Consider the following 22,602-nt stretch of genomic DNA (forward strand, 5'->3'; position numbering starts at 1 on the left):
AGGCTTCTGATTTAAGGTTTGATTCCAAGCTTACTGGATGGCTGGTAACTGTTAAGTAAATGCTGGGTTTCAGTTCTATCTAAATTGCCCACTGTAGTTCTTTGCTTTCCTTTAATTATCAAGGTGTCTAACTTCCCCTGTTTGATTCACTATTACTATTGATTTGACAGTAATGTATGAATGCCTCAATCACAATCATGACCCTGTTATGCTTAGGTACTGTAAATCCACATAAATTATTGTCCATATCCTGGAGACCCAGCAAAGAAATCAGAGGAGTGGTTGCAAATTGTCTTCTGAGTTCCTTGGTTTTTTACAGCAATCGGTTCCTTGCTCAGGGAATACCATGCAGCCAGTTAGGACCCTTCCATTCGTCCTGCTCTCTCTCTGCCGATCTAGGAAACTACTGCCTCTCCTTTGTGACATACCAGTCTTTATGAATTTGGCTTCAGATCTCTAACCTCTCCTTAAATTATATGTTTTTTTTTCCAGCTAACTCAGTATGCAACCCTTTCTCCATCAGCTGGCTCTAATTATATGATCCTCATAAGCTATCTCTGAATAAATGTTCTTTGAAGTTAAAAAGTAGAAAGATGCCCTTGGTATGCTGCTTTGATTCAGTTGCTTCGAACAGGAGGAGCACTGTAGAGGTATAAAGCTTAATTTCACCCATCTTCATTCAACTTGAACAAGAATTTAATGAATTCCAACAGATGCTGAATTTAGTACCCCTGAAAACCCCATTTCTCCACATTCTTTACCAAGGCAGATACTTAGTGATGTTTTCTTTTCTAGCGAAGTATGGTGCTGTTTGGGTTAGATTTTTATAAGATCTCAGAAGCCAAAGATGATCTTACCGAGAACAATCTGGGATGCATCATATGTTCTGAAAAACCTAACTGCTTGATTTAATGCCCGAGCGAGAGCTCAGCCTTCCCTATGGGTGCTGAGCGCTCTCAGGAATTGACCTATGGCTGTTGTGTCAAGCTTACGGCCTGAACACATGCTGAAGCTAAAGTCCTGTCTGTCTGTGCTGCTTATGTTTTGGCTTTGGCTTCGATTCAAGTCTTAGCTAGGGCCAGGAAAAGCATTGCAGATATGGAGAACTGCGACTCAAACCCTTGCCCTCACAGGAGAATGAGACAGCTGTCTTGAGTCATGTGGCAGGATAAACTGAAGTCCATACTGAGGAACAGCTAACAAAGGCCATACAAAGCGAGGATGGCCAAGCTATGGTACTAAAGCTTCGTTCAGCCTGGATCTATGCCTTATAAATAGTAGGAGGGCTGCATTTTTCTGGCGAATGTGAGGGGATTATCACACTCCTGACGGAGAGATGGTAAATCAACAGCTATTTGGCCTGCAAGAAATACTGAGTTGTTTCTTTAGCCATTATTAGGCAAAGCTCTTAACCATAATGAATTAAACTAAAGAACAACTTTATTTTCCATAATTATTAAATAACTGTAAGTAATTCCTAACATACTATTTGTCCTCAGCTTCCACATCAGTATTACTATTCATGCTTCATTAGAGACCCAGCACAAAAGCGGCAAGTTCTCTCTCCTAGAACCTTGTTGTATTTTGACTTTCTCATCTGATTCTCTATCCTTCCTACTTCATCCCTCATGTCACAGTCTAGCAGTGATAGTTACAGGATGTTTTCTAAGTGTTCCTCACCCTCTATATAGCACTGACGAAGAATATGAATGTGGATTGCTTTCCTGACATGTTCTCTACCTTGCTTTTCAGGATTTTTTTTTCTGGGGACTGATTATCCTTTGGCCTATATTGCTCATCGTAGACAGTAGTCTCTTGCATTTCATTTGTGAGGAGTATGATGTATTTTCCAAACTCACTCAAAAAATAGGAAGCCCTGTTCTACATCAGCAGAATATGGGATCTGAACTAGGTAAAAAGCTGTCATGTTCTACATCCCAGTTCCAGTATTTGAGGTATATAATGAATTTGTCTTCTTCCTCTCTTTAATTCTCCTATCCTGTGTAGTCTAACAACCCTGTGTATAGCCCCACCACTCTTCTTCCCTTAGCAATTCTGCCTTTAATTTCTCTGTTCCCACCTCCACACACACACATACATTTGGCATGTATCAATTAAAATATGAGGTCTTAATTAAAAAAAATCTTTGTAATCCCAGATGAACAAGCACGTATCTGAATTCCAGATCAGATCTTTTGGAGCATTGCTACAATAGGAAATTAAAGGGTCTCTTGCAACCTATGGTGTCAGTGATATGTCACTTAAAGAGATCATGACACAATTGACTTCTAGAGCAAAAGTCTATCATTGCAAGATTGAATCTGCATGCAGAATAAGGTTTGCTAGGGCTTGACATCCATAGGCTGTAGCATTGCAGTCCCTGAGTGCAGGTTCACATCAGAGATGTTAATTGTCTCCAAACATCAGGCGAGTAATCTGCATTTTGAAGAGTCTCTAAATGGGCATTTACATAATTTATGTTTTACAAAGTCCACTGATGCATATTTGCATAATAGGCTGCAACAGTGCCAAAAGATCCGTTGCAGCGCATGGTGTCAGCTCTCATGAACTTCCAGCAGGTTTTTCCATTTACTTGAGTTCTTATGACAGAAGGAAATTGGCAATAACTGATAAATCTGAAAGAGGAGATGGAGTGCCTGTCAAAGCTCCTTTGGCTGGATGGAAGCACACACAAATCAAGCCATATACTCAGTCACCTAACGAAGTGCTCTGCATATATCTATGCTGGTTCTGTGCATCGAAACAAGCAGAGATGGTCTTTTATGTATTTATTCTGTTTAGAGCCTTAGCTGACCTAGGTAGGACAGTTCATTCAATTTCCTGATTTGGAGTCTCCTGCTGCTCACCACTCACTTGCAGTGAAGACCCTGCTGCTTTCATGCTCTCCAACTTCTTCCTGCTTAAAAAATAATACATTTTCTCATCACCACCCTCAGCCCTGGGCATGATCCATTGGAGAGATGCTGCAGGTGTGGGGAGAAGGGCTTTGGGCACCGTGCTGGTTTTTATCACTAGTCCCAGCTGTGCAGTCATGCCTGAGCACACCAACACAGAGGGAAGCCGGCCCTCGAGTCTCAATGCAATATTCATTGCTCTCCATTGCTCTTCATCTTTTCATCACTCTCAAAATGGAGTTAATACCTCAAGGGGTGGCTATCGGATGTGAGGATTTATGGCCAAAAATGATTTTTCTAAATGGCTATGTGGAAGAAGCAAGTGGTTTCCGCTTTGTCACTGCTGACCGATGTAGTTTAGCAATGTTGTTGCTCTAAAAGAGAGGAAAGATTTATAGCCCTCAGTCTGTCATGTACCTCAGTTAGCTAAATTCTGACCTTGTGCTTTTGGGGTGGATATCTCCCATGAAAACTGGAAGGACTGATCCCCCCCCACCCCAGATGGAGTTAGGGAATGTAATCGTCGCCTGCTCTGGACATGCATTTCCTTCCCTTAATTTGCTGCACAGCCTGGGCACTGGCTGCGCATAGTCTTCTGTATATGCTAATGGATTGTGCTTGATTTCATAAGACAGTCTATTAGAAAAGTTTATTTTTTACCCTCGGTTGTGCATCTCTCTTTCATTTGTGTTGATTTGAGTATTCTTCGTCCTGCTGAATGTGATAAGGGTTCATCAGTTTCGCTGCATGCTATTAATAAGATAATGCTTTTAAGCCTTTTGGAATTTTTGCATGTGACATGTTCTTCTTGCTACAGATATTCAGCAGAGTGATGACTCTAATCATCCTCTCCGTCAATAACTGTCAGCTGTGATAGAGCTGGTGTTCTGGTTGGCTGGATAAACGTAGCAATGTGAAATAGAGGATATGCATGCCGAATATTTGCCAGACTAGAGCAGGAGAAAAGACTAATTTAAACTTTCCGTACCAGAGCTGAAGCAAGTCTAATGCTGTGATGTTTTCCTCTTCCTGCTCTTGATAATAAGTCTAAAATGATTAATCTAGGATAATATCTTGCCATAATTTCCTTTGATTTTGGTCCTGACTGAAGTGAAATACTGGAAAGATTCAATAAATAAATGTTTCCTCTTGATTTATCTAAAGGCCAGAACTATCCTTTGACATCATAGCTAATCTTTTTTGTCACCTACGTTAAAAGAAATCAGATGGTATGCGGAATGATATGATTTCAATGTTTATTCTATAATTAAGCATCAGTTATGATTGTATCATATTAGAATCTCTTTAAAAGATTTTTAATGTAAGTTCTGTTTGTGCCAGAGAAATATCAGAAGTGCAGGAAACATTTTAAATTCTTATTGCTGCCATCACTAGTATGAAGGAAATAAGGATCTGGTGACTTCAAAATCTTGCAGCAGGAATCATGTCTGCCCAAGTTTCTTGGGGAGTAACGGGAATAATCAGTAGAATTGGTTGGCTTTTAAAGAGTGGGGAATGATGAGAGCAGCGTGTCTGCAGGATGGAAAGAGGCTTTTGGAAGTCTTTTAGAAATGTATTTGATTGTTTTTCTGCGCCTGCATGCTGGAAGTTGATGCCTTGTTTGTGGTTATTATATTCAGGGATTTAGTTAGGCTGCTTGAAATGTCTGTCTTGAATCTGCCCCACCTCCAAAAGGCAGCTGTGAGCTGAAAGGGCCCTGCCCTCAGTCTCTGGTGGGAGAGGAACTCTTCTGTGGTTTTTCTCCTGTCCATTCCTTTCAGATAAGATATCTGCTTATCCTAAAATTTGAGAGCGTGGCCTTCCAAGCAGATAGCAGTCTGCCTTCCTGCCCCTGGCTGGAATCTCCTTGTGGAGTCCAGGAGAGACCTCACTCAGTGGCACAGGGCGATTTCTATTCCCCTTCTCTTTTCATTGACTCCCTGTTAGTTTATCTGAGTAGTTCTTTCCGGTGTATTTTAGGCCACTTGACTCTAAAGGTAGATGGAGGCTGTCTTTAAAAACTATTATTGCCTTAAAAAGATTAGCCTGCTCTACACCTACCGCCTCTGCAGGGCTCTGTGTTTGACCTCTCCTGGCACTGGAACTTGGGATGAGTTGTCCTTTTCTGTACGAGTACCGAGCTCCAAAGCTCCTCCACCCAGCCTGCGAGCCCCCAGACTTGTCATTAGCTGGCTTAGTCCTTCTGCCCACCCCCCAGAGCTGACCCGGTTTGTACGAAACACTTCACGTGAGTAAGAACTGCAGAGCCAGGTACTCGGAGTGCATAGCAGCACTGCAGACCCTGCTTCAGTCTGAGAGAGACCCATCTCTGCCTACCTGGATAGGGCAGTCCCACGCGGCATGACAGACCTGGGCTGAGATGCACCTTCGACATCATCCAAGGGAAGGATTTGAACGTGGGTCTCTTCTGTCGTAGGTGAGCATTTTAGCTACAGCCCTAGCTGAGAGATGTCTGTCTGCTCTCTTACCTTTTGGTGTTTTGGATCCAGCAAGCCTCCAACAAGGTCTAGCAGCAGCGTAGGAGTCCTGCCGGCCTTCCTCCACCTTTTTCAGGGTGCTGCAAGGATCGCAGGGCTGAGTAGAAATGTAAACTTTGTAGGGTTTTTGGTGATGGAAACTGAAGCATCTAGAGAATTATGCCCCTGAACAGGAGTTCTTGAGGAGACAGCCTGAACAGGAGTTTTGAGAACCTTAGTGGCGCAAAAGTGTTTGACTCGGGCAGCTGAATTGTTGCATACAAACATAAATATTTTAGCGGATCAGTGTTGCAGGTGCACAAGTTGTAGCATACTCAAACCTGAGCTGTGAAGCTATGCGACTCCTTCCTCCTTTTATGACCCAGGAAAACCTTAAATGGTGCTTACACGTCCTGTGAGGCTTTTTAGCAGAGAGAGAAGCTGCTTTTCAGTTTTAGGCCTCAGGGCTGCAAGGAACTTCAAGCAGGTGGGTGAATGTATTTGTTTGGAAGGTACAGCCTTTGTTTAAAGTTAAGCAGATGAAGTTCTAATCCTTGTTTTAAGTTGAACTTCCATTAACGCTAGTGTAACATCATATCCTGTTTTTTTTACAAACTGGAGCTTTGTCTTTTCAGAGCTAAATTAAAATCCTCTTTACAAATGCCAATTGCAAATACAATTAGCAGTCTATAAAAAGGCTGGATATTTCTAACACGTAAATTTTGAAGCAAAAAAGGTGCAGTTTCCCCTTAAGGGAAAGAGTGCCAACAACATGTGCTCTTTTTTTCCCTCAAGAAAATAAGGAGTGTCTGGGGGAGAGGAGTTGGGATGGCTTTAAATGTTTTTGTACTCTCATCCAAAATAAGTTTATAGTTTCCCCAAATACAATTTAATTAAGCCTTCGATTTGACCTTTGTGTTGAGCAATAAAAGTTAACTGGGAAAGATGTGGGCAGAATGAGAACACAAACAAAGCATGCCCGCGTCAGCCAGCGCGAGAACTGTTTCTGTAACCAAAAGTAATGAGATCACCAGGACAAAAGCAACTGCCAAAGCATTTTCAATTATTACTAATATTTTTCTTCCTTGAGCCAGTTTATATTTTTCTTAATTACAGCTTTGAGCTGTGACATGATATTTAGCAGATGCCTTCGGCGCTTGGCGTGCTGAGCGCTTGCACACTGCAGACTGGCAGGGGCACCTCATCTTTGAAGTCTAGAGCGCACATTCATCTGTAGCCGTAAAGGTCAAGCCTGCATTCCTCGCATCCCCCCAAACTCCCATTAAGTTTAATAGGAGTTTCGAGCATGTGGAGCATGCGGTATCAGGATCGCTCTCAGTCTTCTGGATGTTACCAGCGAAGCATGTACAGAATTTCTGAACTTAACTAATTAATTGCACCATACAGTGGTGGCAGAAGGCTGTCACAGAGCTTTTTAGTTTCTTTCATTACAAGAAAGTTACAACAAAAGTTCAACAGATTTACTGGGAACATCATGTTTTACAGATACTTCCATGCTGTGTTTCAGGATATCGTGTCAGCTGTGCAGCAGTATGTACGAGGTATCTGGCAAACTAAACAAGCTTAAACATGCAACCACAAACATGTGCCTAGGACTAGACTAAAAACAGATGTTTCCAGGAAATGTAAAAGATGTTTGGCATGTTTTAAGCCTATACTTTCAGCTCGTCTGCATTTGAATAGGTCCTGTATTAATATAAACAAAATGACAAAACCTTTTCTCGCGGGTGACTGCCTGATAAATGGAATGATTGCTGGATCACACAAGCTTTGTTAGGTTAGATTATTTCTTCCCAAGGAAAAGATGGATTGTTCTGTCCTGACGTTTACCATTGCAGGGGCTGAGGCAGATATGCCTGTGGGTTTACTTTTTAGCCCTCGAAACTAATAGAATTTTGTGCTGTCCCATGCAAATCATGCAAGGTTTGCTATGGTGGCTGTTATCACAAGCCAAACAAATACAGTAGCAGGTTTTCTTGCATCAGTACATCTGAGATAATGTTACTCAATTTTTTTTTTTTGAATGTATGTAGAGCACAGATTGTTTGGGAATGAGGGAAAGGGTTGCTATTTAATGTAAGTATGGCTTCCAGGCACCTGACATCTCAAATTGTCTTGCTGTTGTTGCTGACTTTTCTTTATTGCATTCTTTTCTTTGTTGCATTTGCCTTTTTTTTTTTATAACAGTAGTTCCTAAAAGTTCCAGCCAATGCTCTTTCTTCTGGAGATTGGCTATGGTTCTGACCCTGAAGAGTTCGCATTCAGAATTCACAAAATATGCAAGAACTAAAGTAATTCTCTTGCTGTCCTACAGAGAAGAATTGATCTGCCAAAGATCACACTGAGAGTTTATTATACCATTAGAAAATGGACCTAAATAATCTGAGTCCCAGCCTACGGCTATCCTCCCAAGGCCAACTTCTCTTCCAGTCCCATGCTTCTTAAAAAGACAATCAGGAAGATCCTAACTGATCACAGAATTGGTATCCAAAATGGAATAAATCAGTTAATCCCCATAATCTGTCCTGCAGGTCTTCTGGAGAGGCTGGTCTAAACCCAATGCAACTCAGTGGTTACGTGAGGAAAGTGAACTATATGGTTGTGACTCCTGTAGTTCTTCTCTTTCCTGGTTAAAGGTTCTTGCATCCTCAGGTCAAGTTTCCATAGGGGAGTAGGATTATATGGAAAAGGGGCAGAACATCACGTATGTGGGAGGCTACAGAGACGTTACTAACTCCCTCCTTCTGGGAGCTCCAAAAGGGATATATTAAACCTGCCTTTTTTCTGACTAATAAATATTGTGTTGTGGACGATAACCGACACCACAATTTTGAGAATTGCATCACGCATTCATCACACATTGGGAGTGCTCGTGTTCCTCTTTCCCAGCGTTCCTATTTCCATTCGCCTGCTGCAGCTATAACTGGAGATAATTAGCGCGGGTCTCAATGTCAGCATAACAGGTTATTTGCAAATTGTTGCTATGTTTTGTGGCGACAGCATTGTTTTGCAGTTTCAGAGCTCCTTCCTTTGAATATGTAAAAGTAATTTCACCTTTGCTACCAGAGGTGATAAAAAGCTAATAATAACACTGCGGCATCTACTGTAATTTAAGAGCTCTACCAAGTTGCACCTTGCTGTAATTTTCTCACACAGCTGTGAGCCAAAACCAAGCCTATGATTGAAGTGACACTTATCAAGCAACTGAGCTACAGTGTGGAGAGTGAATGCATGTACTGATCAATGCACTTTAGACCTACGTTACCTGACTCTCATTACAACCATGATGAGACATTCAAGACCACGGCGTTAATTTACCAATGCAGATGCTGACATTTTGTCGTTTCAAAACACTTTTCATGAAAAGGCTAGGGAGAACTGGGCAGGTCGGGCTTCATGTAATCCATGTGAGAAAGCAGAAATAAACAGTCCTCCCTGAAGAATGCCTGTGTTAAAAGTTCTCCCTAGAAGCTCGTAGTATAAAACCCTTGGAAACTTGTTGAAAATCTCTCCTCTGTTGTGGGTTTGGTCATCATGAATTCGATATCACTGCCCCACTCCACTAGAAACTAGGCCCCTATAATTAAGATCTATAGGGCTAGTCAGGCAAATCTCTTCCTTTTGTTTTTATTCAAAATCCCCTCGTGGGGCTGGTACGCTTGTCCGGTGTGACGATCCATGGCCGATCACCGTCAGCACCAGGGGCAGCCTATCCGGCAGCCTTTGCCTCTGCCCTTCACCTCAGCCGGCGTTATTGTGCGTCGTTCTGCTGGGGGATAAGCAGTGCTCGTGGCCACGTGCAAGCCTTTGTAGGGAAAGACTATCACCCTGGGCATCTGTGATCACAGAGGAAGGACTGAGCTCACGTCAGGTCAAGGGAGGGGCAAAATTGGAAAGGGGTTTTTGTGTCAAGCAAATTAGCTTGTTCATCCCCTGGCGAGACAATAGAAAACCACAACAGATGTTTAAGTAGACCTTGCTAATGATGTTCATTAGAGAGCAATAACATGCACATATATCAGCAAATAGTTCAATCTTTGTTCATCCCTACCAGTATCAGGGCAGCAAACTGTGAAACATTTAGGCCAGGGAGGGGGACTAACCGCTGGGGTGCCAATATAACTTGAATTTGTGCCAGATAACCTGACAATAGCCTAAAAAATAATAGCCACATTGGTTTTCCCCTGTATTGTTATTGTCTAAGATTAAGGTGCGCTTTAATGTGCGACTCACCAAAAGTGTTTGAAAGGCGTGCTCAGCCCGCACCAGAGAGGAGGTTTCCTGTCCCTAAATTAGATGGCAATGACAGGTTTGACTCTCCCTTCTACCCGGCTAGTCTTTCTGAAGGATAGTATTGATCCATGTAAGTATTTATGAGAAGTTCGGTGCCATCTGAGTGGTGCACACATTACTGTGTAGCAATCTACGGTTAGATCTCTGCGGTGAAGATGATCCTAAATGCTCTAAACATCGAGGTCAAGTAATTTTCATTATGTGCTTTGTTTACATTGTCAAGACATGAAGTTAGCAGCAGTTAACAGGGGTGAAAGTTCAGGTAAGGAGGTGGACTCAACCCTCCGGACCAGCTGAACTGCTCTGTGCGCCGGCAGGAAGCCTGGGGCAGGCGGGTTCACCCGAGGGAGCCAGCTTCGCTGCCCCGGGCAAGCCTGGCCCTCAGCAAGAGTCTCCCCAAGTTGTACCCCGCGACGGCATTAACAGCCAGCTCCTTCCCACCCCAAGTATCCCTTTTGGCAGGATTTGAATATTCACATGGGGAATATTCAATATTATGGTGGCTGTTTCACCATCGCTATACAGTATTTCACAGATCTTTTCAGTAAGAGTAGAATAGTATGCTGAAATAATGACTCTATCACACCAGGTGATAAACAGCTTAGAATAACATTCATACACCAGTGTCCAGAGGTTGTAACATGTATCAGCCTAAGGTTAGCTGAAGTCTTCTCCATTTCTGCAAAGGGGAGAAGGAATGATGATGGGAAGAAAGTTTCTAGCAATGGAGAAAGCTTTTAATTGAGAACCATAAAGCCTCAAAACCCAAAAGGTAAATACTAGAACAGACCAAAGTTGTGGGGTTTGTTTGTTTTTTAGGAAGTCATGATTTGGGGGCTTCATTCATGGGTTTTGAATGTCTGGGGTCTGCTTTGTTGAGACTAGAGTTTTATTTCTGTGCTAGTCTTCACACTGACACTTTTTTTTTGCACACTCTCACTATTTTTTGGCTTTTGAATGTCAGTAGTAGACTGAACATAATCCGTGACTCTGAGGAAAAGATTTAAGAGAAAAACTCATTTAACTCTAAGTCTGTCAGCCAAAACCCTGGAGTGAGTAAGCAACTGGAACTCTCAGCAAACCGGAATAAAACACAAAATTGTTATGCTGAAATTTGTAGCTTGAAAAATAAATATGGAATTGAAAAATTTGGAACTGGATTAGGACTGGGTCTTTATTATTTTTAAGAAGAGGAAAAAAACAGAGCTTTTTAAATAAATTACCCATTTTGCACAATTAAATCCCAGATTAGAAGTGGCCATGAATAACATCAGAAAATACTCTGCTAGAAGGAGAGAGAAAATTCAAATTTTAGTCCTTCCCCTGGAAAGGATAAAGGCAGACTTTTCTAATGTATTATTTAATGTTTGTTATGTAGTGCATTAAGCAGTCACTGAGAGCAAAGCTTTTAAAAACCAACAGCCTCTCTGATAGCATTAAATCTTACCTTAGATTTCTGGTTAAGTCAATATTAAGAAAATAAATGAATTAATACATTTCAGTCTGCCCAATTTATAGAGGCCAATCAAGTTACAATGCTGGACATGGCCAAGTGAAGGAGGGGAATAGATTTACCTGAGTGAGGTCTTAATTTAATCAGCTGGCCCCAGAGAGCTGAAGTCAGCAGGCTGGGATGATATAAGAGGCAGCAGAGAAATAGTGCCTTTACCGCAGTCGAAAAGGAGAATGACACTGATGGAAAGGAGTCTAGGCAGTGTCAGAACACACCTATTTCCATGATTTATTCTTAATTTGCTTTAATGACAGCGTGAAGGTTGTCCATTTTTCTTTAAGTGTCCTCTGAATACTGATACCTTCTAAACACTTACAGCGTGTTTTCCCCCGCTCCCTTCTATTAGCGCCATTGCAAATTGTAACGGAAGAGGAGCGATGTCTGCATTTTGCGAGAGCGAATCTTGAGTGCAGTGGCAGAGAAGGCTTTTCCCAGTGTCCACCTTGGCAGCCAGCGTCCCTTCTCTATACAGTCAGCCTTGAATCAGTTCAAGGAATCATGGGTTCCTCTGGGACTAATATTGACATTATGATAAAGAAGGACAAATTCATTGCATTTCTTTTACAGTTTATACTGGCAAAAGAACAATGTGTATTTTTGCAACACAATAGCTCATTTTTATTATCAAGTGAGTTTATTGATGGTTGTTCAGAACTACTGCCATGCAGACAATGAGCTCAGATTGCATTTACATTTCTGGAATACTTTCCCTCTTTCCAGTTTCTGCCAGGAACTTGCTTCTGTGATTCAGAGTTTTTATTTTAAGATTGGACAGTTGTTTAATCTGCATTACAAATCTGTGCTTTTTGCTTTTTGTGCAAATATGCATTGCATTCATTAATACCACAAAAAGTCCTTTAAGCTTGGACCTGAACAGTTACTGCTAATTTATACATTTTTCCAGGTGGGCATTTGTTTTTTCCAGACACTTGGGTACTTTTACAGATTAACTGTAAAATCACCATCCCATCATCAGATGAAATGATGATTTTTCCCCCAGTGCAAATGAAATGGTGCAAGGGCAGTATGATCTCAGGAACACATACGTATAGCTTAGCAGTGTCAAGATAACTGGAGACCTCTATCAGTCATTATCTCATTTTGAAAATCCAAATTTTGTCAAGAAAAACTTTCACTTTCTCACTTTCTTAGGAATCTAGTCCTTTATATAAAAAAAGTTCCAAAATGTGTTTGCAGGGACAAAAAAAAGCCCTATGACATTCTTCCATGCTTGCAAAACAAAACAGAAAAATCCTTGTACCTGCTGGGAAAAAGCGTAACAAAACATGAGGCGTTTTCTCTTTGTTGACATTTTTCTTGCCCATGTGGATGAAAAAGGTGCATGAGACACCTATTTATTCCCCTGTGCTAGCAATCTGCCTTGCCAGGTTGTCTTACCATATCCAGGGTTACATGTTGCTTTAAAGTTAAGGGCAGCAGCAAAGCAAAAAGAAGCCCAGAAGTTGACTCTGCGATGAAGTCAAGGCCCTCTCCAGTCTCCTCCTGCAGCAGCTCACAAGCTTGATTGCTGCTTCACTAGGGCATGTTACAAAACAAGTCATTCCTAACATTGTGACTTATAGTATGAGCTGGCCCCACTCCAGGTGGAACTGGGGAGAGTTTTCACGAGAGAAAGCCGGGTTCTGAGACCAAGCACACAATGCGGCATATATGTTACTAGGCTTTGGCTATGTCTGCATTAAGAAGTAGAGCAGGTCAGTCTGAGCGGAGCTGTTGAGCAAAGCAGTTGGTGCTAGGTGCAACTAAAACACGCTCACTCTCCGTGCATAGTTCAGTTATTCCGACTAGCGTAGACTATTTTCCAGCAATAGACAGAATTTAAAGCCACTACTTAAAAGATGTGCAATTAATCTCGCATTTACTGTCATGTTTTCAGATGTACTCAAGGACAAGAAAACCCATCCAGAAAACAGGAACGAACCAAAACCAACTGTGAAAAAGACTGACACCACCACCACCACAAGCACTGTCAAGTCATCCTCTAAACACACTGTGACTGGGAAGGGGAGCAGCCCGGCCCCGAGCTCCTCGCTCTGCGTGTCGGTGGCGCTCGCGGTGCTGTGGCGTGGCCCGCTGTAGCCGCCTTGCGTTGCGGCCGCTGTGCAAACGTTTCTGTTCACTGTCATTTATACCTGCAGCCTTACCCGACCGAAAGCAAAGTTAAATGGCTCTCTAGCTTATGTGATATGTTAGAATAAATATTAACCAGGATGCTGGGATTGGCAGATAGGAAGCACCATCGCTTACGGTGTCTGAAGCCAGGCTTTGACAAGCCCGCCTAAGATACAGAGGGAATGACGACAAAGGTCCGAGTTGCTTAAGTTATTGGGTAGAAATAATTGAGAACACAGAAATTGTGAATGTGCGCGTTATCATTTTTCTCAGTTTTGTTCACTGGATAATCTGACTGGTTGGTTTTGGTTTTTTATTTTTTCTGATTCAATGAGTGGTTAATCTTCAATTCAAGGCAATACACGCATTATTTCTCTAGTGAACAGCTGATAACCTGTGTCTACAGTAGTAAACCATGTTTAAGTTAAGTACTCTGTACCAGCTTGATGAAATTCCTAAGTGGTCGAGAAGATCAGAGCATGTTTGAAGCTTCTTTTCACTCTTACTGTTTAGATTGTAGAAAGCAACATAAAAGCATATGGTGTGTCTAATGTATCAGTATAGTTGCCTTAACCATGGAAAAAATTAGAAATACTTGATTTACTGAGGGACATAGAAAGTGAGTTTCCCTGCCCCCCAAAATGCCGTTACTATATGCTTAAGCATATGCTCGAGGTTTATTGGATGAACGTCCAGCAGTGGGAAACATAAACATAATAATGTTTTATCCAGTTGAATGCAGTTCTGTATGGAGGGGAAAAAAAAAGATAATCAGTTCAAATTTACTTTGCCTATCTGATGTTGAAGAGAAACTGCCTTCAATTTTCCGCATAGGTCCCAGGGATGTAAGTTATTGGGAATTCCTGTTAGACACAAATTAGATTTTGTGCATTGTGAATCTCTGAATTGAATCTGTTTCAGAAACTGTGTATTATTTAATTACATTTAATGTTTAACATTTTGTATCACGATAGGTATAAATGTAAAACAATCTGAAATCTAGAATGTTCTCTATTATGTCTCATTTGATTTCTATCCTAGAAAATATCAAAATGTGCATTTTATTACAAGGCTATTTTTTTTATAATCAATGCTACATTGATGCATTTTAACTTTTTGGATGGAAAAGTACTGTAACTTCTAATGGGTTAAGACCTAATGTGTGTTTTCCAACAGCTATGTTTACAGTGCCACTGAATATATATATACAAACACAACTGTATGAATACAGTGATTAATATGATAAATATGAGAAACATTAGAATTGTTATATTTACTACATTTCATACTATTACAACAGTTTAATGGCCATTTTCATGTTGTAGACTTTTTATTATGTACAGTTTTATAAGATTTAATGTAAAGCATTTGCCTTTGGTTTTTTTGTGTAAAACATCTCTTTTAATACTTAGAGTTACGCATCCACTGACATAACTCAAAAGAAGAACCCTGTATCTTATTAATAAGCTTCAGGCATTTTGTCAGCAACTTTGATTATAAAAGACAACCTGGCTCAAAGAAGGTGCCATGTGCCAATATTACTGCGTGTCACTATATAAAGAGACAATAATACAGAACAAGAGCATAAAATAAGTGGGCAAGGTCTCACTCTACTTGTATGTTTTCAGATAGTATTAGTGAACATGTCTAATTCTATTTGTAGAGATGGAGTTTGATTTTTTTTTAATTTGGGCTCTTAGATCGTGTTTGCGCACATGAAAGTATAATCAGAACCACTGAAACATCCAGCTGCAAAGGGGGCATCTCTAAAATGAAAATAGCTAAGTTTTGTAAAACAGAATTCAGAATTTTAATGTTGAAACAAGTGGATAAAATGGGAAAAGATATGTATGCTAACATGAAATATTCCATATTTGAACTCTGATTTTACAGAATGGTGAGGGTATTAATATCACTTAGAACTGTTTTCACATGGTATTCGTGAAAATCAGTTTTCCAAGAAGGATAAAAACCTGTCCTGTATTTCCAGAGTTTGAGAGCAGCACCAGCCTATTGAAACGTAATTAAAAATGCCGCTTGTTGTATTCATTTTCAGTGCCCTTTGGAAAAGTGTGCTTTCCCCTGCGGAGGGGTGCATGTCCTGCAGGCTGCACTGCGGAAGGGCACCGGCACTCCCGGCAGTCCTCGGGCTCGGTTGGGAAGGCGGCTGCTAGACCGGTTGCTCTCCCGCACGCACAGAAATAGGCCTCTGTCGCTAGCATTTGTCTCCTGCTCCTCAGGTAGGGCAAATCCCTGCAGCTTCACTGAAGCAATTCCCAGATTTCTGTTGCCTGCGAACCTATCCTAATTCAGTATTCTCGCGGTTGAGAAGCCATGTCATCATTCAAACGATGGCACATATATTGGCATTTGTGCAGCCAGGTCTCCATCAGGACTCCTACAGACAGAGCTAGGGCTTCAGGGCTGAGCTCTGAAGCATCCAGATTTTAACTGTGCAGCTTGAAGTTTTCAGTTCTTCTCACCTGCAGGGATGGAAGTCAAATACCCAGAACTTGTGTGTCTTTTTGAAGTCTTTTCTGTAATAGGTTTTGTGCTCTGAGCTCAGGCCAGTGATCCGGTTAGCTTAGTATTCAGCTGCAGCAGAGGAAGTTGCAGAAGCCTTGCACTAAGCGTGTATGAAGCAACTCACCCAGGGGATTTTTTTGTTGCTAAATCTCATAATCTTGCTAAACAAGAACATCTGAAAAATTAAACATTTGAATTTTGGGTTTGGTTTGCAAATACCTGTATGATGTAGCATTCCTCTCTTGTGCTAAATAGGACAACCCTTTTGAAGTTGCTGTAACACAACCAAAATAATACTGTTCAAACTGTGGCGTGAGAGATTCATCAACTTATTTCACTGGATTCGATCAATATTTTAATCGACACAGATTGTTACGAAACAAGGGAAGAGACTACAGAGGACTCAACAGCTATTAATGCCTTTCACACCAATATACTGCCTTCTACCCTGTAAGGAAAGTAGTGGTCAAACCAGTTTGAAACGTGTTCGTGCTGTGCATCAGAACTAGTACAGCTTTAAAAACAATGTAGTATATTTTATCTAATAGTTTATGTGGTTTTTTTTCCAGGATTGATTACATTTACATATTAAAAAAAACTATTTTCCATCAAACAACTTTATACCAGCAAAGGCAAATTAACTGGCTGTGTCAGATAGAGGAAGTGTTTCTTTTCAGATGAATAAAATGCCTGTTTTACAAAATCTTATTTTGATATCAAGGATATTGTAATTCTCGGTAATTATGAAAGTCTAAACTCAAAATACTTTTTAACTTGTTTGTGTAAGCTCAATGTAAAATAACACACCAGTCTAAGAGCATTGCTATAGCTTTGCCTAACAATTGGGAATTGTATTTAGCCACTGCTTTTTGAATGTTTACTGTTTTGCTGTGACTTTCCCTTCATGTTTGCTGTGCCAGCATTTGTGAATGCCAGCGTTGGAAAGTAACTGCTGTCATACATTTGTGAGTAAAATCAGTCTACAATTTTCTCTTGATAGCAATGCAGGTGTCTTACCAAATGGGACAAAGTTCCTGTGGGTGTACAGTCTTTTTTAGTGTTTCACTGCTATTTGGGCTCCACATTATACCAAGCCGGTCAAGAGGTTCCTCTGTCACTAGACCCCTCCCTGGCAATGGAAGTATCAGGGAGAAAAGCGAACGTGGTTGGGCAGAAGCATGGGTGGCTGCAGCACACCAGTGCCTGCCCACCTCCAGCTGGCCTCCCTGGCACCCTGAGCCTGCTGCTCCCCGCTAATGTTGAAGCAGCTTTTAGGCTACTTCAGTTCAATGCATGGAGACTGGCCAGGCAAAGAGCAGGAGAAAATCTAGAGACTACATTTTAAGGCAACTTTACTGGCACCTGTTCTGAATTACACTTTCTTTGCAATAGAGATGTTCTAAAGAATCTGGCCTCTAATTTTCAACCTTCCATTTTTTTTCTAGCTTGCATCTTGCTAATGCGATGCCCTGTCTTCAGGCACACCCGGTACTTTGTCATTGCTTAGGGAATTGTGATTCTGTTCTCTTGCTCAGTAATGAACCTTTTGAGGTACAAATATCTGTCAGAGCTTGATAAGGGCAACACAAATAATAATGTCCCGCTGCTTTTGCTTCAGAGGCTGTGTGCATGGGTATCTGGCTGTGAGATTCGCATCTGTTTGATCATTAAATCCGATCTGCGTTTAATATATCCACATTTCCTTCAGCTATCAAGACTGCACATGTGCAAAAATTTTAAATTTGACTCTAATCCAGAGTGGGTCTTCTCAGTATTGTGCTAATGGATGTTGTCCACAGTCTTTTCTTTTTTAATGTTGGATGAGCCTTTTTGCCCAGATTTACTGAGCCATTTCTGTTCAACACTGCACATGCTTAGCTTAAAGAAAGACCTATTCAAGTGCAAGGAGCTGAAATACACGGTAAAGTGAGATACCAAGTAAAACAAGACTCCAGAAAATCCTTATGGGACTGAATTGGACTCTTTACATTAAACAGGTTTAAGGTTTGACTGAAATTACAGTCAAAATTTCATCACTGGCATGGCAGCAAGGGGATTTCAGTGTTGTGTTGAGAGTCCACCCAGGGCCCACCGACTGTTTAAGTAGGAATTAATTGGTATACATGCTGCCCGCCTGCCTCTGCACGGGGATGCATTGCAGCCTATACAGATAATAGGTTTCCTAAATTGTAACTTGCCTGTTGACCATTTTAGCATTCTAAGTGCTAATGTTACAACTAGCCAAAAGCATCTGAGCCACTTATTTTCATTTATAGCATTTCACTGCTCACAGTACTTCTTTTAATGACATATGGCATGTTTGTTTATGGAAAGTGAAAGATCTGTCACCTGATGGCATTATAGCCGTGACATGCCTCAGTCAAAAAGAACATGGTAATGCCTTCCTCCTGCTGCCCCAGAAGTCCAGAATTATTCCTGATACTGAATTCTCTTCTGGTTTGCACTGTGACTCTCTAAATAACTACACCTGAGTTGTATTAAATATTAAGATACCAAAAAAATAAACAGTGGCCAAGATAGAAAGCATGATTAAAATTGATTCCGGTTTAGAGAGGATAAATTTCAGAAAAGTACTTTTCATTTAAAATGGAGAATACTGCTAGGTAATAAACCCCTCCTGGACTAGAACGATGTTTCAGTTCCCTTTCCCCATGCCCCTTCATCACCATCCCCTTCCACCTCCGCACAGCACTACATGAACCTACATGCGAAAGACTATTGCACTGAATTCAGGAAGGTAAATTAAAACTATTGCTCTGTACTGATGGTTTCAACTCTTGCCTAAGATATGCTCTTTTTTTTTTTTTAATGAGGAATGTATTCAAACTGCATGGGCTGTTGCTTAAGTACTTACACAGTAAATATTTGCAGTTGCTACAGCTCTTGTAAAAGGCTGCTGGACACAGACCATGGAGCAGTATTTTTGTGCTGTTCCCATGTAATTGAGATCAGACTCAATCCCTGAAATAGGCTGTTTTAGACATTCTGGTTACTATTAGCACTACAATGAGTTGCCCCCAAAATCATACTTTTTTAGAGAAGGGTGCATGAGAGACATGCCACTGATGCTTTCCTGAGGTCCATAGAGTTCTTCACTAAATCACCAGTAACAGCCACTATTTTTTTCATTACTGTGCAGCAGGCATTAATGTTACCTTGCACAATTATGCAGTTTGCACTTAATCATTTCAATTAATCTTTAGTAAATTACCCAGTGCTTTGTAATTATAATATTTGCAGCTAATTTAATGCCATCCTAAAAAATCATTTGTTGCATAATATAAGCAATTAACATTTATTCGCTTTCTTTCTGTTGCAGGGGGATATATAAATTATCCTCAAAGGCCTTTCTGTACACCTAATTAACACCTGTTTGAATTACTGTACAGACTATGGACATTTCATCTGAAAAATAAATATGTCACTAGTTTTGTGAATTCCTTGCAAATACACAGTTATAAAAATTACTTTTCAGATGAATACAAAACCACATTTTCATGTGTCTTTTGGGTTAATAAAGTAGGCTAGGCTCTTTGGCTCTCTTACTTAGAATAGGTTCTGACATTTTTCATACACTTTAAAAAAGGAATTAGTCAGATACCTCTTTTCCATAATTAAGTACAGTATCCCAGATTTTAGTCTGTTTTTTTCTGTTATGACAGGAAAAGCAATGAGGCATAAAGAATATAGATCCTAATGTACATCTTACATTTCTGTATCTGTGTATACAGTTAGGAAGTTTTACTTATCAGAAACTGTCAAAAGCATTGCTGTACTGGAGTGTCCAGCATGCTCTGCTAAATTTGTGGAAATTAAACCAGACTGCCTCAATGGCATAAGAGAGGTTTTAGCCAACTAGCAATTTTCTATTTAAATGCACAGTATTATTGAGGAAGATCATTTGATCTTTCTAAAAAGGAGATCTGAAACAAACTTTCCAGCAAGAATGCCAATATCAAATGTTTACAACCTCCATATATATGAATTTAGCAAATCGAAGAGATTTTGAGGCTTTTCTGTGGGTATGAAATGTTGCAACAGAACGTCAGCTCCTATAAACCAGTATAGCTCCTTTGATTTAACTGTGTAAATTTACCCCAGCATAGGTTCTGGCCCCAAAACATGAATTCCTTCCCATCTTTTGCAGGTTCAAGAAATCAAGACCAACTGCAGTGATTAGAAAATTTGCATAACAGTTTAATACTGCCTGAGCCACTGAGCATATAGTTTCATCATACCTCTAAAGATAATCTGCAACAGATGGGATGCCATGAGTCTTCTGGCATTTTCCCTTTCCTGGGGCAGGACAGAGGCATTTTCAAGAGAAGTAGCTAGTAGGATTTGGGGCTATGAGGCGATGTGCATCCTGTGAATATCTCTAAGGGTAGAAAGTCTTTCTTAGAGACGGTTTGTTGATATAGATCCGGCCTTGAGGCACATCGAGTTTGATTTTCTGTTTCGCATTAAAATGTAGGATCCAGGTCTTAAACTGGCCTCAGAAACTAATCGAGACTCAGTGGTGAGAACTGATGATGGCTTCAATGTTTTCACAGAAACGTAAGCAAGGGAGAAGGCGAGCAGCCATATTCTGCTTCAGCTGAAGCTTGTGTATCTTTGTGTTCAGTCTCAGATAAAATGGCTTGGCATTTTTTAGGGTAGTGGTGGCAAACTCAAAAGTTACTATAGTGTGATGTTCTTCTAGGAAGAAGAAATTAAATTTCCTACTGAGCAGGAACAGAAGGAAGGCTTTTTTTTTTTCTTTTTTCTTTTTTCTTTTTTTTTGAAGCCATTAAACATAAACATCCACACTTGGAAGGAAACCAAAGCAGGCTGTTGGGCTTCACAAAGCTCTGACATAGACTCCCGTGACTGCAGCAGTTCTTGGTGTGCACAGTTGTAACAGGCAGAGTCCGTCTGCTTGTCGTGAAAGAGGGTGTCCACCCTTTGGCTCTTTTTCGGTTTTGAGAAAGCTGTGGTTCATGACTTAGAGATAACAAATCACGTACAGGCAAAAGCTGTAAGAAAGACAAGTTTCATAAAGCAAGACATGAAGGAAACAGTAAGACATTTGGTGATGTTCTTTCATTAAAAACGAGAAAGTGAATTTAACTGGAATATTTGTGCTTTTATGTTAGTGATGAACAATACAGTTGAAAAGTATTCCCAAAACCACATTGCAGTCGCTTACTGGAGCAGGCTACCAGAGCAGCAATACTATAGGAAATGTTTATTGTATCTCATTTATGGGATAGTATTGAGTAAAAATGGAAGCCAATACACTAAATCTTGCATCATACAACCATTTATTGTATTTACTGTATTTTAATATCAAAACTAATACGGTATGAATGTTTACAGTACACTGGGGTAGAAAATACAGTAAAGTAACTGCTTTGCCATTTAGATCTTTAAATAATTAGTTTATGGTTTCCTGGTCTTCTTTAGTTCATTTTATTTTACAGAAGTTAATAGGCTGCTTACATTTGTATTTTACATTAGTTGTATCATGGGTATTTTAGGTTCCAAAATAGATTGTTTTTGCCCAAAGCTGTTTTCAAGCTCCAATAATTATTTCTATTTCCCAAGCACTTGTTTTATTTGCAGCATTTCTGCTTATGTTTTATTGAATAAATTTATCAAATTTCTTCAGTTTTTTTCAGCAATGACTGATAAAAGCAAGTTTTAAAAAACAGTCTGAAATCATTGTCATAACAATGAAGAAGAAGGCTACTTTGAAAAGTGAAAATAAATTGTGTTTTGTAAAGAACAGTGAACTATGTATAGGAATAAAAATAAATAATCCGTAGCAGGAAATTGTTGTCTTCTATTAGAATTTTTGTAACTTTTTCTGGATATTTTTCATCATCTTTGTTGTAAGTTACAAAGCTGATAAAAGCTCAAATAAAAAGATTTTAACCTGTCCAGATTGCGCTTTGAATAAAGGATACAGAACTTGAGAACTGCTAAGAAACTCTTCATATTTTGGTCATAGTCTGGCTAAGGAAGGACCACTTCTTCAGTGTAACTACTTTCTTGATCTTCTTTTCTTTCCTGCAGTAAATACAGTGAGATATAAAGGTGCCTACCTGCTCTTCTGGGAGCTTTTAATATGCAGTGGTCTCCTGGGTAGATGCCAGCAAACCTTCACACAACAGGTAGGACATTTTTCATCAAACTTTCATTCCTACATAAACAATCAGATCTGAGTTCTCCATTGACCTAGGTCTTTCAATAACTGTGTGCCATATTAAAAGCCTTGCCCTTGGCTTTGATTAGGATTACATCACTTTTCTGTCTTTATATAGGCCAGGGTACCGGAAAATGGAAACTCTCTGCTGCCAGCTTAGTGTTTTCATGCCTTGTCAGTTATGGACTTCGCAGTTTCTCTTCCTTTGAGGAAAAAACTAATCCTGTATTTCTCCATCAGATGCTGATTATTGTGGTTGGGCCTCTATCATTTCATAAAGTGACACAGCAGAGACCTTTGCTCTTGCAAACGTTTGTTAGAGCTGGTTTTCAAGAGCTTTCTTTCATTGCTCTGTCAGAACAGCTGCGTTTTCCTGCTTAAAAGGCAGTGGGAAAGATGTCAACTGTTTTGTCTCATTTATTTCCTATTCTGGCAGTGTTTTGGTGCTCCTCTTGTAGTATCCCTAGATCAGTTGTACAAAGACTATAGGACAACCGTTGAACCACAGTGTTACCA

At 40.3% G+C, this 22,602-nt stretch overlaps 1 protein-coding gene across 2 annotated transcripts in view; it reads left to right on the forward strand.

The window, feature by feature from the left end:
• The window catches only part of LOC112988855 (glypican-5-like), a 403,392-nt gene extending 381,572 nt beyond the window's left edge, over positions 1-21,820 (forward strand). For both annotated transcript variants that reach the window (XM_064516960.1, XM_064516961.1), the window contains one exon: positions 13,117-21,820. In XM_064516960.1, the coding sequence (XP_064373030.1) occupies positions 13,117-13,319 (203 nt within the window). In that variant the 3' untranslated portion in view covers positions 13,320-21,820. The remainder of the gene's footprint in view (positions 1-13,116) is intronic.
• Positions 21,821-22,602: the final 782 nt, after the last annotated feature.

The sequence above is a fragment of the Dromaius novaehollandiae genome, chromosome 9 (genome assembly GCF_036370855.1).
Source record: "Dromaius novaehollandiae isolate bDroNov1 chromosome 9, bDroNov1.hap1, whole genome shotgun sequence".
Classification (NCBI taxonomy): Eukaryota; Metazoa; Chordata; class Aves; order Casuariiformes; family Dromaiidae; genus Dromaius; species Dromaius novaehollandiae.